Source organism: Cricetulus griseus, chromosome 7, assembly GCF_003668045.3.
Source record: "Cricetulus griseus strain 17A/GY chromosome 7, alternate assembly CriGri-PICRH-1.0, whole genome shotgun sequence".
Taxonomy (NCBI): domain Eukaryota; kingdom Metazoa; phylum Chordata; class Mammalia; order Rodentia; family Cricetidae; genus Cricetulus; species Cricetulus griseus.
This window is the reverse complement of record NC_048600.1, coordinates 119,228,073-119,245,159: the sequence shown is the minus strand read 5'-3', so window position 1 is coordinate 119,245,159 and position 17,087 is coordinate 119,228,073. Positions and strand designations below refer to the sequence as shown.

The following is a 17,087-nucleotide window of genomic DNA, read 5'->3' as shown; positions in this document are numbered from 1 at the left end:
ATCAGATAGAGAAACAGACATGATGAAAGCTCACTGGGTGGGGATCCTCATGAGGCAGGGTAGTGACCTGTGTCACACAAAGAACCAAGGGCCTAGCTAAATGTGAGCTCCTAGCTAAATGTGTCACCATTTGCCATTGGGAAACAGGTCTCTAAAACCCTCTGAGGTAGGGACATCCAGACATGTACATGAAATTGAATTCTCAAACATTGGGAGCAAATACAGATGGAAAACACTGAGTGACTGAAGCAGAGACTTTCTATCCTGGAAGGCAAGTCTGCTGTGATCCTCGGACCCTCCAGCCACAGCTGTTCTGTCATTGCCAAGCTTTTTTTTTTTTTTTCTAACTATGCCACCAATGTCCCTTAGGTAGATAACTTTGATCTTTGTGTCAAACTCAGGTGGCAGCTGGATTCAGGTTCAGAACAACATTCAGGGGCAGCATTGTACCTTGGCTTCTCTGAGCTGAGAAACCCCAAACCACTTATTCCATTAAACTGTTCTGATTGAAGCAGGGGTGTGTCAGTTAATGAACACATGCGATGCATTTTGGAGATGCAGGGTGGTGAGTTAGTGAGGACACACGGGAGCAGAGGTAGATGAGTGCCTGGACTTTCATTCATGAGCTGGTACCCACTAAGAGTAGTGTATGTGTCTTTCCCCTGCTCTCCTAGCCTTCGGTAGCATATGGATATGTCTTCTCTAATCCTCCTACTCTGACCCCTGGGAACAACCTGGCCAGGTGCATCACAAAAACCAGGATGAGGCCAGGCAGTGGTGGTGCATGCCTTTAGTCCCAGCACTTGGGAGGTAGATTTGATGCCAGCCTGGTCTAGAGATCCAGTTCCAGGACAACCAGGGCTACACAGAGGAACCTTGTCTTGAAGAAAAAAAAAAAAAAAGAAAAGAAAAAGAAAAAGAAAACCAAAACAAAGCAAAAAACCAGGATGAGGGGCTGGAGGCGTGGCTCAGAGGTTCAGAGAGCTTGCTGTTCTTCCAGGGGAACTTGAGTTCCATTCCCAACACCCATAACGACACTCAAAACAACCTATAACTCCAGCCAGCTACAGGGGATCCAACACCCTCTTCTGGCCTCTATGTTTACCTGAACACATATGGTAGACACGCACACATACATACACATAAATTTTTGTTTGTTTGTTTGTTTTCAAGACAGGATTTCTCTGTGTAACAGCCTTAGCCATCCTGGAACACACTCTGTAGACCAGGCTGGCATTGAACTCACAGAGATCTGCCTGCCTCTGCCTCCTGAGTGCTGGAATTAAAGGCACGTGCCACCACCACAGACCAGCATACACATACAATTTTTTTAAAGGAAATCTTTTTATTGTTTGCTTGTTTTTTGATTTGTACTGGCAGATGAATTCTCATTCCTAAAGCTTGGAGCCATTTAGCCTGGTTATAATCTTTCCATACCTTCCTTGGCTTGTCCTGCAGGGTTAATAATTCAAGTGCTACAATTTCGTTGATAACCATGTGGACACATCCACCTGCCCCATCCCATTTGGCTAAGAGCTCAGGACAAGGCAGGATCTAATATGACCTTAGCCAAGAGTCAGGGGACAGTTTTCAGGGTGTTCTATTCTCATTCTGTTGCTGTGATAAACCTCTGACAAAAAAACAACTCAGGGGAGGAAAGGGGTTCTTTCAGTATATAGGTTTCAGTGCATTATTGAGAGAAGTCAGAGCAGGAGCTCAAGCAGAGATACCATGGTGGAATGCGGAGTGCGGCATGCTGCCTTGCTTTCAGGCTCGTGTTTAACTAGTTTCTTTTTCAGCCTAGAATCACCTGCCTAGGGAATGGCACCACCCATGGTGGGATTGGCCTTCCTACATTAATAGTCGCATAATATCCGCCTACCCCAAGACATGTCCACAGGCCAAACCAACCGGAAAATCTCTCAGTTGTGACTCTTGCTCAGGCGACTTTAAGCTGTGTCAAGTTAACAGTTAAATTGTTTTTTAAAGATTTATTTGCTATGTAAACAGTGTTCTGTCTGCATCAGATCCTATTATAGATGGTTGTGAGCCACCATGTGGTTGCTGGGAATAGAACTCAGGACCTCTGGAAGATCAGACAGTGCTCTTAAGCTCAGAGCCATCTCTCCAAGCTCCAAGTTAATTGGGATATTGGACAAATATAGCCTTCCCAGGGATCCCCTGGTCCTAAGCCTGAGATTTCACCAAGGACTGGAGTTCTAGCAGAATTTTCTTCTGTCCTTTGTCTTCATGTCAATATTGGTTGGGGATTTTTGTTTGGTTTGGTTTGGTTTTTTGGGGGGGAGTGCTGTTTCAAGACAGGGTTTCTCTGTAGCTTTAGGGCCTGTCCTGGAATTCACTCTGTAGACCAGGCTGGTCTCTAATTCACAGAGAGCCACCCACCTCTACGGAGTAATGCTGGGATTAAAGGCAGTTGCCACCACTGCTCTGCTTAATGTCAATATTGTTAACAATTGTCTCTTTGGATTTTCAAAGTATAGGCTTATGCACCAGGTGTGATGGCACACACCTTTAATGCCAGTACTCAGGTGGCAGAGACAGGTAGATCTTTGTGTATTCAAGGCCAGCCTGGTCTAGATAGCATGTTCCAGGCCAGCCAGGATTACATAGAAAGACCATGTCTAAGAAACATAAACAAAAAGTTTAACTTTGAAAGAGAGACAAGGGCACCTATGAGAACTATAACCATGGAAAGCTAGGCATGAGTCCCCAGGATCATTTGAGATCCATGGAAGCTAACCCACAGGACCATCTGCTAACAGTGGCACCATGTGGCAGTGAGAAGTCACAGCAGGCTAAACCTGCTTGCTGGAACTAGGAAGTCAATGACATCGTCTCTTTTTTGGTTTATGTGCCTTAGGGGTCCCTGGGTGGCATTTACAGATGTGACTGTGCTGATGGTGCAGCTGATCCAAGACATTAAAACAGCTGAGGTCCCCGAGGTCCCTGGATTGGGATGTTCTGTCTTAGACCTGCTTCCTAATGTTCTTCCCCTTGGGTCACCTCGAGAAGATAAAATTGTATGAGACTCACGTGGTAGAGAGTGAAAGCTACCAAACCAAGTGTGGAAACTCGCATTGAGAAGGCCTTTGGGGGAGTTAGACTTTCTCTGAACATACAACTCTTCTGGTCATAGGAAATAATGTGCCTTCTGTTGGATGTGGATCTCCAAAGGCCCATGTCTTAAGGGCCCCAGACTGTGGGCTATTGGGAGACAATGAAACAAAATGAGGCCTGGTGAAAGGTCCTGAGGGAATGCCTGGCTCTTTCTAGTTTCTCTTTTTGCTCTTTCTGCTTCCACCATGATGCAGTGCCTCGATACAGACCTAAAGGTCATGGTCATGTGACCACAGGTAGAAAACTTCTAGAGTGGGATCCTCCTTTCTTTCTATTTATTTATTTATTTATTTATTTATTTATTTTTGAATCCTTCTTTCTTGTAGGTTGGCATACCTGATATTTGTCATGGTGACAGAAAGTGAGCACATCCCTCACAGATTATAAGTTTGTAGAAGGCAGGGACCACACTTTACCACTGTGCTTCTGTGGCTTTGTGTGGTGAAACCAAAGGGTTGCTCAGGAAGGCAGGGAGACACCCTTTGGTGTCTGATGCTGCATCATTTGGAGCATGCTTTAGTTGTGAGAGCGGGAAAACCAGGCTGCTGTCTCTAAGACATTGCTTGCCCTAGACTGGCCACTAGTGTTACCAAGTGGAAGCTCTCCTCAAAGTTCTGAAATGCAACCATTTGGCTTGACATAAAAGCTTTCAATTTATGACACAAAGGAAGAATAAGCAGACATCACAAAATCCATTTTATTTTTATCACAGCTAACATCTCAGAAAACAGTTCATGGCAGCTCTAGAGGAGAGGCCTGGCTAGATGCCTCAAGCCTTCACCAAGGCAGACACACTCCTTCCAAAGGGCAGTGGAGGAAGCTGAGCAGCTAAAGCATGTGGTGAACACTGTCACAGAGGGCTGGGGGTGTGTGACAGAGCCGAGGCCCAGCTGTATGTGCTTAAGCACACACTCTGCGGTGGAGTTGTGTCCCTCCATCCCAGGGGACTGTTTGCAGAAGATGAGAACAGGCAATTCTTTGTGGAGATGGAGAACAGATGTCAGACTCAGCCTTTTACAAATAGGAATTCAGAGTGTGACACCCTGGACCTATTGACCAATTTCAAGGAAGGGTTCTATCTTCTATTTTAAAGCCCCCCCCCAAAATGTTAGGGAGTGACAGTATATACTTCTAATCCCAGCACTCAGGAGGCTGAGGCTGGAGGATCACAAGTCTGAGGCTATCTTGTGTTGCATAGTCAGCCCTAGGTTTTTTGTTTTGCTATAAACTAGTTAAGCTACTTCTCTGACTCAGTGTCAAGTTCAGGGAGTTCCTGGGGTGAAGCTTAACCAGCCAGCACCCTTATGATGTCATCGGCAGTGGGGGGATGTGGACAGGGCGCAGAGCTCTGATCCCTGCCCATTTATTTGCTGCTGACCCCTATGGAGTCTTGTCCCTGAACTACATATGCAGTTCCTAGTTAGTCACCAGGAACCCTGAGCCATGCTCTCCAGGATGTTTCTGATGATCTTTCTGTTTGCTGTTTGAGGCGTGGGTAGTGGGAATGAGGGGCAGGGCAAGGCCTTTGTGTGCTCGTGTGGGCAGTTAACACAGTAAGGAGCTAGAGGCTCTATCGCTGGTCAGAACAATCAGACTGAATTTCTAGAAATTGGAATAAACTCAAGAGAGAAAGGCAAGCTCCAGATGAGGGGGCAGGAGAAGACAGGAGAATGCAGCCTCCCGTTACACTCCTCTTCCCCCGTGGTCTACTCTTTCCTCCTCGTAAACGCTGCTAGCTGAAGTCTCACTCAAGCAAAGAGCTGTTTCTCGTCAGCAGTAATGCGAGTTGCACTCTTCTGCCTGTATGTCAGTGAACTGGCTTTCCTCATCTTTGTTCTGCTCTCTCTGCCTAGGGGCCCGTTTCCTCCTGTTTCTTTTGCAGGGCTGGTAGTTCAGATACAGTGCTATGGTGATCACAGCCATGCCCAGGGTGGAAATGACGATGATGAAAATGGTGGAGGACGTGATCCCTTCGTGCAGCCCTGTGGAGGCACAGAAGACAGAACTGGGGAAGGGGGCTAAGGACAAGAGAATCATTCCACCCCATGACACCAAGCCCACTTCAGACACATGTCCTCCAGCCCAGGAGCATCTTGTCTCCTCCACACTTGTGAGAATCCCAAATCTGGGCGCACTCACGGCGACGGGGTGCTTTCTACCCTGAGCCTGGCAGCTGGTGCAGCAGGTACCTTGGACAATGACAGCAATATCTTTGCTGACAGAGCCTAGCTGGTTAGTGGCTGTGCAGCAGTAGGTTCCAGTATGGTTCTGGGTGGCCTTCTGCGGAACATCAAGGTCGATAACCATCCCATTCCAGATACACACCAGAGCTGGTGTGGGGTTTCCCTGGGGGATGCAGGCAAGCATCTGATCCATCCCTTCTATCCATATCTGGTTGCCAGGGCAGCTGGATTCCTCAAACCGAGGCTTGTCTGCAAAAGAGTCCCTAGTTCTATGTCCTGTTCCCTTCTCATTTCCATTCAGAGTCCTTCCCCTCCTTAGCTCAAATGTTGCTCCCTCAACCCAAGGAAAATACAATCAGTTTCCTGCTTAGAACAAAGCCCACCCTCCTCCCTTCCCTGTGGCAAGGATTCTGAGATGCGGCCTAGGACATATTTATGGACTCAGGCTAAGTAATAACATGGTTCCATTGGTGGAGCCCAGGACTTCTCAATGGGCAAGGAGTTAACTCAGAAATAAGAATTTCCTCATTTTCCAAAACACAAATTGTGATTTGGAATTTATGGAGGCTTCTCTCCCTAGCACCAGCCTCAGCTGTCTCCTTTAATTCGATGTCTCCCAGGCACTGGCTCTCAGCTAAAGGTGTCTGACCACCAGAACCATTTGCCTTTCTGGGCACATTCCCCATAAAGCTTGGGCATGTTTCTTTTATTTTCTTCTCTGGGGTTTTTGAATTAGAGACGTGTGGCCTCTTTACTAACAAAGCTACTAGCCAAGAAGGGAATATGAGAGTCCTTCCCTTGTCAAGGGCCACGGGGCCTCTACTCACACAACACATGAAGCTGGATCTTGGTGGTTTTGAGAAGTCGCTGGCCCTGAACCTCCAGAGTGGCCTCACAGGAGAGATTCCGGCCATCATCTTCCTCCCTGGCAGTGAACAGAAACCAGGCAGGCTCCCCGGGAGCAGAGAGGTTTGGGGCTCCCTGAAGCCGAATAGTAGGGCTAGGTGATGTTAACACATGCCCTGAGCAGGTTACATTAACGTCTGTTCCTGCCAGAGGGTAAGCATCTTCTACCTCCAGAACTGGTGGAGGGAAACCTACAAAGAAAGGAAAAAGAACAGTGGACACATTTTCAAAACTGGAAATTTCGAGCCAGGTGTTGGTGGCTCACGCCTTTGATCCCAGCACTCGGGAGGCAGAGGCAGGCGAACTCTGTGAGTTCGAGGCCAGCCTGGTCTCCAGAGTGAGTGCCAGGATAGGCTCCAAAGCTACACAGAGAAACCCTGTCTCGAAAAACCAAAACCAAACCAAAACAAAACAAAAAACTGAAAATTTTAAAATAGGTGGCTGCTCCTGTCCTCTTGTTGCTGGAGGTCTCCCTTGGGTAAATGACAATGACAGAGGAGAGACTTTGCATAGCATTATTAATGCTTTTGTAAAGGCTGAAGAGAGGGAGCAATAAGATGGCCTGAGGACGGAGAGCTCTCTTCCAACAATACAGCATGCCCCATTTGGCTGTCTCTCCTGCAAGGACAGTAAGATGTCTTCTCATCATACAGGTTTCTTACTCAGCCCAAATGCTTATTCTAGAATCAAATTCAAGCATCTGCAATTGCCCAATAAGCAGGATAGGTTAGGAAACTGAGGACAGAAACCACATAAAGCCACCGTCACAATGCAGGTCCCTAACCTACCTCTGTCAGAGAAAAGGGAAAGCTAACATTCACTTAAGAAGACACCCAGCAAAGGTTAGCAGGATAAATATCTATAGCCAAATCCACAGCATATTACTATGCAAACTCTCCTTAGCAAAGACCCAAACATGGGGAAGAGAGGCGGTCACGTACTGTAGACATGTACTGGTCTCCTGACTTTCTGCTCCATGGGACCCAGAGACACAAGGCAGGTCAGCTCCTGGTCACCAGTCTCCATGGCCCGAATGGTGGCGCTGGCCCATGCTGCATCTCCCTTCCAGGAGGAGAAGGGGCTCAGCTCCTGGTCTTCCAGGAACATTCGGAAGACAGCTTCCTGGGCAGGAAACACCCTAGACACCTCACAGTTCATGGTGTCTGCCACCCCAACCTCCAGGAGTGAAGACACCCCAATCTTCGGACTCTGAGAGAATTCTGCCAAGTAGTTGGGAAAAGGAAAGAAAGAAGAAAGCTTTAAGTCATGTGTCAATAGGATACCATGGGAGGGAATGGGGCTGATGGTGAATTAGAGGTGGGGTTCAGTCACCCTCACTTCCCAAACCTATGGGGACAGGGTCCCCAAAGGGCAAAACAGGCCCTGGATTCTCTTCATGCCTGGATTCTGACTCACCAAAGATCCGGAGTTCCTTGGTGGCTGAGCTGCCATGAAACAACCCCCCACCTTGCGGGCTCAGGTCCAGTACTGCACGGCAGGAGAAGTTGCACCTGTCATTCTCCCGTTGGGCTCTGACACTGATAGTGACCTCAGCTCTTTGGGATGCCACAGATAAACTCATGAAGTCCTTTCTGTGTAGTTCTTGGTCACCCTGGAGAAGGGTAAGGGTGAGGCTCTGCAGGGGTGCCACACCGGGCACGTGACACTTCACTGTGAAAACTTCATCCATGGCCACCCACTCGGGCTGTAAGTCCAGGATCACCTGCTCTGGTGGCTCTTTAAGACAGAAAGACAAGCCTTGGTGAGGAGCCGCTCACATCCAGAAAGAAATGACATTGCAGAAGGTGACTGCTACCTTTAAGGCTTCACTCGGTAAGTCAGCCTTCCAGCTCTCTGTCCATTGAAGGTGACTGTGGCCAAGAATTGTGACGGCTAAGAGGAAGTCCCTTGTTTTGAATTTTCCTGCCATTCTGGAATATTTTATCTCTTATCAGTGATGTTTTAGAGGCATGAGAAGCTTAGTGGTGTGTGTGTGTGTGTGTGTGTTCTTTCACTCATTCTTATCTTTGCAATGCAAGATGGCTCCCTGTAGGACCAGGTTTAACAGTCCCAACCGTTGGGAATGACCTGCACCACAGGCTTCTCTAACTACCCAGCTTAAAAGACTGTTGTCCTTCCTGCAATCCCTGCCTATCCTGAGAGCTGGCAACAAATAAACTGGCATTGATTTTACACCTAGTCATTCAGAAACTGGTATTCTTAGCATCTGCTCCACGTATATTCTGTGTATTCTCAAGAATGCCACCTTGCTGATGGTGGAAACTCAGAAGACAGCCTCTTCAAAGGGAGAGAATCCTGACGGTATGACTGAATCTACTGGGGGGTCAGGGTGGGGGTGTGTGATTCTCTCCTCTAAGTAAAATCCCTGTCTAATTCTTCCCTAAAATGCATTTCTGTTTCCCACTCCTCTCTTCTGGGCCCTCCACCCTACTCACGGAACATGGTGATGTAGAGCATTGTGTCCTTCTGGACCCCTCCACAAGAAAAGAAGCACTGCAGGACAGAGTTCTCTGTGACATCTTCCAGGAGAAACTCCTTCCACTGAGGCCCTTTGCCCAGCTGGGTTTTCTTGAAGAAGGTCTCAATTCCACTGGGCCCAGGATCTGGGCAAGTGGTGCTGCAGTTGATAGTTAGCGACTGTCCAAACTTCACCAGGGCTGGATTTGGCCAAACAGACACTTCAAATAGCTCTTCTGTGGTCCCTGAAATGAAGCACACAAGCCAAAACTGGTGAGGACCAGGAGATCCAGCACGAACTTTGATGGATGCTCTATTAGATCTAGGCTGGAGAAGAGGGAACCTGCTCTGGGACCTGAAGAATAAACCCTGTAATCAACAAGTGAGAGCTTTGATCCCAACCTCATTCTCTGGCTCCTCTGTCCTGGTGTCTAGATTTTATCACAAACTCTAAGGAGGTGCTAAAAGTCATGCCCTGGGATGCTCTCTGGGCTCAGACACTCAACACCCTAGTGAGGTCTTTGTTCTTCTGCTGCAAAGCAGCATTTCTCTCAAGTACTTAAGGGCTGCCTTCACAAGAATCGCAGAACTCTGGCTCTGACAGAGTGACTACTACCCACTAGTGAAGGTGGGACCTGGAAAAAAGGCCTCAAGGGACTCTTCTTTTCTTTCTTCTTTTTCTTTTTTTTTTTTTTTTTTGGTTTTTTGAGACAGAGTTTCCCAGTAGCTTTGGAGCCTGTCCTGGAAATTGCTCCATAGACCAGACTGGCCTCGAACTCACAGAGATCCACCTGCCTCTGCCTCCTGAGTGCTGGGATTAAAGGCATGTGCCACCACTGCCTGGCTATGGATTGGATCTTCAATGTCCCCAGAAGTCCATGTGCTAGAAACTTGCTGCCAGCCTGTGGCACTATGGAAGGTGCCTTTAGAAGGTCGGGCCTAGTGGAGAGGGTCCTGCAGGTATGTCTATGCACCAAGTGCTTGTGTGGTGCCTGTGGAGGTCAGAGGAGGATGCTGGATCCCCTGGAACAGCACAAAATGGTTGTGAATAGACGCGAGGGTTCTGAGGCCTTTGCAGGCCTCAAGACTAGGGCCTTTGCAAGAGCAACTTTCCTCTTAACTGCTGAGCCATCTCTCCAGCCCGAAGGAGAATATTTTTTTGTTTTGTTTTCTGAAAATCTGTCATTTAGGGAAATATTTTTGAGAGATAAAGGAGTAGCTAAGGATGTAGCTTATCTGCTTGGCTAACATGCACTAAGCCTTGTGTTCTATCCCCAGTATAAAACTGTATAAAACTGGGTTGGAGAGATAGCTCAGTGGTTAAGAGCATTGGCTTCCAAAGGACCTGAGTTCAATTCCCAGCACCCACATGGTGGCTCACAGCCATCTGCAATCCCAGTCCTAGAGCCTTGAGGCCCTCCTCTGTGGCCACTAAATGAGCATGATGCACAGACGTACAGGCAGGCAGAACACCCATACACATACACATAAGTATTTTTAAAAACTGTATAAAACTGTCATAATGGCTTATGCCTGTAAGCCCAACACTCAGGAATTAGAAGCAAGAGGATTAGAAGTTCAAAGTCATCCTTGGCCACATGGGGAGTTTGAGGTTAGCCTGGGGTATGAACTTGTCTCTAAATAAATTTTCAACTTAAAAAATAAAATGACTCTCTTATTCTTACACTCACTCTCTCTTTCTTACCTTCCTGACTCTCTCTTACCTTCTCTGTCTCATGCTCTCCCTCTCCGACCTGTAATAAACTGGTTAATGTACTCTCATGATGGCAATAAAGTCATGGCAGCTCATCACCTCCAGTCAGGGGCATGAATGCATGTGCTCAGCTCACTTTCTCCTCTTAGTCAGTGCAGGATCCCAGTGTATGGAGTGGGGCCACCCACAGCGGGAGGATCTCCCCACTCCAATTAACCTAACCAAGATAATCCCCCACGGGCAAGCGAAGAGGCCCATCTCTAGGGTGATCCCAGATGCATCAAGTTGACGACCAGCATTAACCCTCACCCATCGCACTCTGCTTGCTCACCCATGTGCGTCCTGCCACACAGTGGCTAGAGACCTTTTTCTAGGTAGCCTCACCTGGACAAGGGATCAAGGCTAGCAGGGTCCAGATACCAAGCAGAAGCATTTTCATTCTTGGGAGAAAGACCAAAAGCTGGGGGAAAGAAAAGAAAGAAGTGCTGGAGAGAGACTTTTTCATTCCATTTTCATAAAAACTTTCTGGGTGTGAAGGTTTTTCCTGCATGTGTGCCTGTGCACCACAAGTACTCCTGGTGCTGGTGGAGGTCAGAGGAAGTGTAGGATCCCCTGAGACTGGAGTTATAGAGGGTTGGGAGCCACCATGTAGGTTCTGGGAGTCAAACCCGGGACCTCTGCAAGAGCAACCACTGCTCTTAACCTCTGAGCCAACTCTCTAGTCCAGAGAATAATTTTATAAATAAAAATGTATAAAAGGAAGCCATTTGCTGTAGTGTCTGCTACAGTCAAGAACCTGAGGTGGAAGCAGGAGTATCAGGAGTTCAAGGTTATCCTCCTTGAAGAATCAGAGGTCAGCCTGAGCTACTTCATCTCAAAAAAGAAAAAGACTGGAGAGGCCAGTCTGGTCTACAGAACAAGTTCCAGGACAGCAATGAACCTGTCTCAAAAACCCAAACCAAACAAACAAAACAAAACAAAAACACATTTAGCCAGGCAGTAGCGGTGCACACCTTTAATCATAGCACTTGGGAGGCAGAGGCAGGTAGACCTTTGTGAGTTCCAGGCAAAGTAAGTTCCAGGATAGCCAGGGCTACATAGCGAGACCCTGTCTCAAAAACCAACAACAAAATGATAACAGCTTTACTCAAGTTTAGTAGAAAAGACAAATGTAAAAATATATCTTTGCTAAATGCTGTAATAAAATGGTGTGGTGGGTCTAAGGGTGTGCCTCAGTGGCTGAGTGCTTGTCTACCATTCACAAGGCTCTGGGTTCAAACTCTTGCATGGGGGAGGCAGATGTTCTAAATATTTTGTTAACTTTACATAATATTATTGGTTGAGGAAATGGAGGACCTGAGTTCACAACCCCAGCAGCCAAATGAAAATCTGGACGTGACTATGCAAGCCTGTAGCCCCAGCTCTGAAAAAAAACCAAGACAGGATGGATGGGCCTCCTGGTCAGCAGTCTAGCTCCAGGTTCAGTGAGAGGCGCTGTCAGTCAAACTGGTTGGTTTTCTTTGTAGTTGCTACTAGTTTATATCTGTGTCTCAAGTCAGCACAAGAAAACAAGGAGAAAGTGAGGGTTATTTTTGGTCATTCACACACACCCGTCCATCCCTACACCTATGTCTGTCTTTCTTCCTTTCCTTCTTTTTTTTTTAATTTTAATTTTAATTTTTTTGAGACAGGATCTTGCTCTACAGCCCAGGCCAACCTGGAGCTATTTATCCCAGGCTGGTCTTGAACACAGCACTCAAATGCTGAATTTGTGCCACCAGACCAGGTTCTCAGGCACACTTTGTTCCATGCTACTTCATGCCCTCCTCTGACTTGCCTGCCACACCCACAGCTCTAATCCTTCACTGTTGCTATCAGCACACATATGATCTGATTTTGTTTATTCTGTAAATTACATGCCAACTTAAAGGACTTGAGCAGTCTCTTCCCCCCTGCTTTTTTTTTTTTTTTTTTTTTTTTTTTTTTTTTTTTTTGAGACAAAGTCTTATGTAGCCAGGGCTGACCTTGAACTTGCTAAGTAGCTGTGGATGAATTCCTGATCCTCCTGCCTCCACCTCCCTAATGATGGGATTACAGGGGTGCACACACTCTAGGAGACTGGATGGAGGAGCTGACCTAACATAGATCGTATGCTTCAGACTGTGGGCCCCTCAAGGGTCTCTTGCTCAGCCCTCAGCACCCACAGTTTCAGTCCAGGCTGCTATTTTCCTTTCCTATTGCATGCACTGCTGCTAAAGTATTTATGTTGGGCAGGCCCTGCAGCTTACCAGGAAGAAAACCTAAATAAACCCCTAATTTTATTTGTTCTTAGTTAACTTAAAAATCACAAATTTTGAAGATCACACGTCTTAGCAGGACAGAGCTAGTCTCCCAGTAGCTCTCCTAGAGACTCCAGCCTTGACAAGTGAGGCGGAATTGGTGGCCTAGGTTAGGTTTTTCACATCCCGAAGACTGCTTCTACTGCAAACACTCTTTTCTCCTGCCTCAGACAGGGTGACTGGAAAGCATAAAAAGGCTGTCTTCAGACTTCTCCTCAGTGTTGCATGCAGACATGTGGGACCACTTGAAAATACTTTGGTCCAAAATTGTAATGCAGGGTTAATTTGACCTTTTTTTTTTTTTTTTCCCTCGGGGACAAGGTTTCTCTGTGGCTTTGGAGGCTGTCCTGGAAGTAGCTCTTGCAGACCAGGCTAGTCTCGAACTCACAGAGATCCGCCTGCCTCTGAGTGCTGGGATAAAAGGCGTGTGCCACCACTGCCCAGAGACCTATCTTCTTTTAAAGTCACCTACAGCATCAATGACTAGAATGAATCATCAGACCATGAAACTAACGAAAAAGAGCGGCACGGCCTAACCCAGAGTCCTCCCCTCAGAAAAGTTGGCCGCCGCGCCGCCGCCGCCGCCAGCAGCCGCCCCCAACCTCTTTCCCTCCCTTACAGTCACGACATACCCTTCATCTTTAACCCCTCACTCCTTAGAATTGAGAAGTTGATTTCGTGTGGTTTCCAGCTCTTCCATCTTTGACCACTACATAAACATCTCTCTTGACACTGGTTGGGGTTGGGATGGGATGGTGGGATGACAGGAACACTTTTTCCAGGTTTCCTCGCCTGTGTCTCTCTCCCTGGGACTGTAAGCACCATGAAGGCAACGGCCCTTTGTTTTATCTACTGATGCATCCCAAGAGACTGGAGTCAATTAGCAATTTACCAAAGGCTGAACCCAAGAAAATATAAGCTAATCCTTGTGGGCGCAAGAGCTTGGGTGGGGGACAAAAGGCTGGTAAAGAGGTTGGTTCCCTTCTAGCTGGGAAAGGGGTGTGCACACAGTCGGGCCTGAAGGCATTTAAAAACAGACACTGTTTAAAACATTTAAAAATACGTGGGAAACAAAAACTCCCAGGTATGTTGGCGAACTCCCCCACAAGCCGACCCTTTACTGGATTTCACAGGTAGAAACCGACAAGAAGAACCCAAGCAAACCAAATAGAACTCAAATCCTCACTGAGCTGGGGCTGTCCGCTTGTCTCTCTTGCCTCACTGGCGGCTCCTCGAAGCTCGGGAACCACAGACTGAAGGGCGGTGTCGCCGCCGCGCTCGAAACAGCCGCGCGCTCCGACCGACCGACCGTTAGGTCCCCCCCGCACCTGGCGGGGGCGCTCTGCGCCTGTGCTGCGCCGAGGAGTCCCCAGATCTGCCCGGAAACTCGTGACGCTCACTCAGGCTCTCAACCGGGTTGGCTGAGAGGAGACGCGGGAACAAATACCTTAAAAGAGCATGGGCCGCCCAAGCCCAGTCCAAGCCTATGATAGGGATAGATACACCCTGGTCCCGCTGCCAGTGGCTCCACAGACCAAGCCACACTACTGTCACCCACATTCGGAGGGCCTAGTTTGGTCCTACGCAGGTTCCCCGGCTGTCACTCCTGGGTCAGTGAGCTCCCACTAGCTCAGGTCAGCTGTTTCTGTGGGCATCCCCAAACTGGACACCTTTGCTCATGTTATGGCTCCTCCGTGTCTTCAACTGGACCCTTGGGAGCTCAGCCCAGTGCTTAGCTGTGGATCTCCGCATCTGCTTCCATCAGTTACTGGCCGAAGATTCGTGTTTTGTCTTTCTGGGTCTGGGTTACCTCACACAGGATGGTTTTTTTCTAGTTCTATCCATTTGCCTGCAAATTTCAAGATGTCATTGCTGAGTAGCACTCCATTGTGCAAATGTACCACATTTTCTTTATCCATTCTTTGGTTGAGGGGCATCTAGGTTGTTTCTAGATTCTTTTTGGAGGGATACCTTGCTCAGCCTAGATATAGGAGTAAGGACCTTGGTCCTGCCTCAAAGCAAGGTGCCAGAGTTCATTGATTCCCCATAGGAAGCCTTACCCTCTCTGATAGGGGTGGGGTGGGGGAAGGAGAGGGTAGCAGGAGGAGGGAAGGGAGTGGGAACTGGGATTAGTATGTAAAATGAGAAAAGATTGGAATGTAAAAAATAAATTAATAAAAAAATTAAAAAATGAGCGGGGCATTGGTGGCCCACGCCTTTAATCTTTAATCCCAGCACTCAGGAGGCAGAGACAGGTGGATCTCTGTGAGTTCAAGACCAGCCTGGTCTACAAGAGCTAGTTCCAGGACAACCTCCAAAGCCATAGAGAAACCCTGTATCAAAAAACAATAAATAAATAAATAAATAAATAAATAAATATTTAAAAATGAGAAAAGATTGGTTTTTAAAATAAAAAAAATGATTTAAAAAGGCAACCAAAACCAAACCAAACCAAAACAGACAAAAAACCCAAGTACCTTAAAAGATAGGATGGGGGCTCAGCAAGAATAGTAGGGAAGCCGTCCTGTTTTGAAGAGAGTACAGATTTGACTCAAGACAATCACTGCGAGCCAGGCTTGGTGGTACAAACCGAAATCCAGACATATGTGTGCAAGGTCATCCCTTGGCTACAGAGGAGTTCCAGGCCCTCCTGTGTTATTTGATATCCTGAGTGATTGAAAGTTAATCATTTCTAAATAAAAAGAAATGATGGTTGTAAAGAGAAGATCTTTTAAAATAAATTTATTTTTATTTAGGTGTATGGGTGTGTGTAAATCACGTATATACAGATGCCTTTGGAGCACCAGATCTCCTCCTGGAGCTGGAGTATAGGCATATTTGTGAACCACCTCATGGGAACTGGAGGGCCTATGGAAGAACAAAAGTGCTCTTTTAATTTTATTTTTTTCAAGGCAGGGTTTTTCAGTGTACCCCTAGTCATTCTGGACCACACTGATCTGGAATTCAGAGTTTGCCTGTCTCTGCCTCCTCTGAATGCTGGTATTCATGGGCGGCCACCATCCGGCCAACGAGTGTTCTTAACCATTGGGCCATCCTTCCAGCCCCAAGACAGGATCTTTAAACAATCCCAAAGAATATCTTTCCCCCATGACTGTTCATCAGTTGGTTCTGCTTGAGAACAGAAGGTGGGCAGCTCTAGTCTTGCTTTGAGTGATCTGCCTCCTGAACTCTGGTCCTTGCTCAAAATTCCAAGCTACTCAGCTGCTGCCCGGTCTCCCTCTTCTGGGATATGTGTGCCAGAGTGTAATTCAGTGTGGCTTTGCCAAGATTCAAAAAGTCCTTTCTAGCCCATTGGCCCCAGAGTGTGTGTGTTGTTACTGTTTCAAACTGCATCTCCTATTGCCCAGACTAGCCTCAAACTCCCAATGTTCCCAATGTTTCAGAAACTGACCTTGAAGTGATCCTCCTCGTGCCTCTACCTTCCAAATGTTGGCATGACAGGCACACATCACCACGCCTGGCTCCCCTCCTCTACCTCATTCCTTCATCCCTCCCTCCACTTACAAAATGGCCCGAGTGCTCTGAAAAGCATGGAAGACAGCAACAGCCATGATGGCAGCTGGGGGTTGGGGATAAGAAGTCATGGAAAGTTCCAGAGGCAGTGACATTTGAGTTAACCTGAAAGATAAACTGATGCTTGCATGGCAGAGAGTTAGAGGAATGTATTTAGTGAATATTAATTGGGTACTTAGTTTTGTACCACATATGGTTCAGGGAGACACAGCAGGTGTAAGGCTCCGGTCTTTGAGGAGCTACAATTTCTACTGAATTACAGACAAAAGGAAACCACGGCTATGAAAGCACAAGGTGAGGTGTCTTCAGGGAAGGTGAGCTGAGCGTGGCCTGAGAGGAGAATCCTTGGGCTGTTGGTAGAAAACAGAGCTAGCTACCTGGGGCCAGATAGTAAAGTCAACCATGCCATACCCGGTCATTTAGTCAGGCTCTTCCATAAGGTAGTGGCTTTTAGACAATTTGGAGCTGTGGGCCTTTACAGTCTTGGAGGGAAGGTGGGAAGCACCCCATGTTATTTCAAACTCAGCTCTAAGTTCCCGAGACATTTCTGAGAAACCCAGAGAAACACATTTTTTTTTTTTTTTTTGAGACAGGGTTTCTTTGTGTAGCCTTGGCTGTCCTGCAAGTAACTCTGCAGACCAGGTTGGCCTTGAACTCACAGAGATCCGCCTGCCTCTGCCTCCAAGTGCTGGGATTAAAGGCGTGCGCCACCACTGCCCGGCTATTTTGAAGTCCTCTGCTGAAGATTAAGTGAGGGCACTTGGATTAGTGGGAGGAAGTGCTCTGATCTGATGT

The 17,087-nt window shown here is 47.3% G+C and overlaps 1 protein-coding gene across 2 annotated transcripts; it reads right to left on the bottom strand.

The window, feature by feature from the left end:
• Positions 1 to 3,817: 3,817 nt before the first annotated feature.
• On the bottom strand, positions 3,818 to 14,078 carry LOC100751267 (intercellular adhesion molecule 5). 2 transcript variants are annotated; one of them, XM_027427817.2, is made up of 8 exons: positions 13,945 to 14,078; positions 10,804 to 10,879; positions 8,684 to 8,950; positions 7,644 to 7,964; positions 7,169 to 7,447; positions 6,149 to 6,418; positions 5,328 to 5,570; positions 3,818 to 5,120 (listed from the first exon to the last, which is right to left on the bottom strand). In XM_027427817.2, exons 2-8 carry the CDS (start codon positions 10,856 to 10,858, stop codon positions 4,909 to 4,911), a joined length of 1,647 nt encoding a protein of 548 aa, XP_027283618.1. In that variant the 5' UTR covers positions 10,859 to 10,879; positions 13,945 to 14,078; the 3' UTR covers positions 3,818 to 4,908. The 2 variants fall into 2 exon arrangements, with proteins under 2 accessions (XP_027283618.1, XP_027283619.1); XM_027427818.2 differs by lacking the exon at positions 13,945 to 14,078 and adding an exon at positions 13,391 to 13,859.
• Between the last annotated feature and the right edge of the window lie 3,009 nt (positions 14,079 to 17,087).

What these genes read in the sequence shown, in the direction of transcription:
- LOC100751267 (XM_027427817.2), bottom strand. Translation starts at nt 10,858, where the DNA reads ATGAAAATGCTTCTGCTTGGTATCTGGACCCTGCTAGCCTTGATCCCT. An exon ending in GCTCTACATCACCATGTTCC is followed by an intron (nt 7,965 to 8,683) that starts GTGAGTAGGGTG and finishes TCTGTCTTAAAG; the next exon opens with AGCCACCAGAGCAGGTGATC. An exon ending in TATTGCTGTCATTGTCCAAG is followed by an intron (nt 5,121 to 5,327) that starts GTACCTGCTGCA and finishes GTGCCTCCACAG; the next exon opens with GGCTGCACGAAGGGATCACG.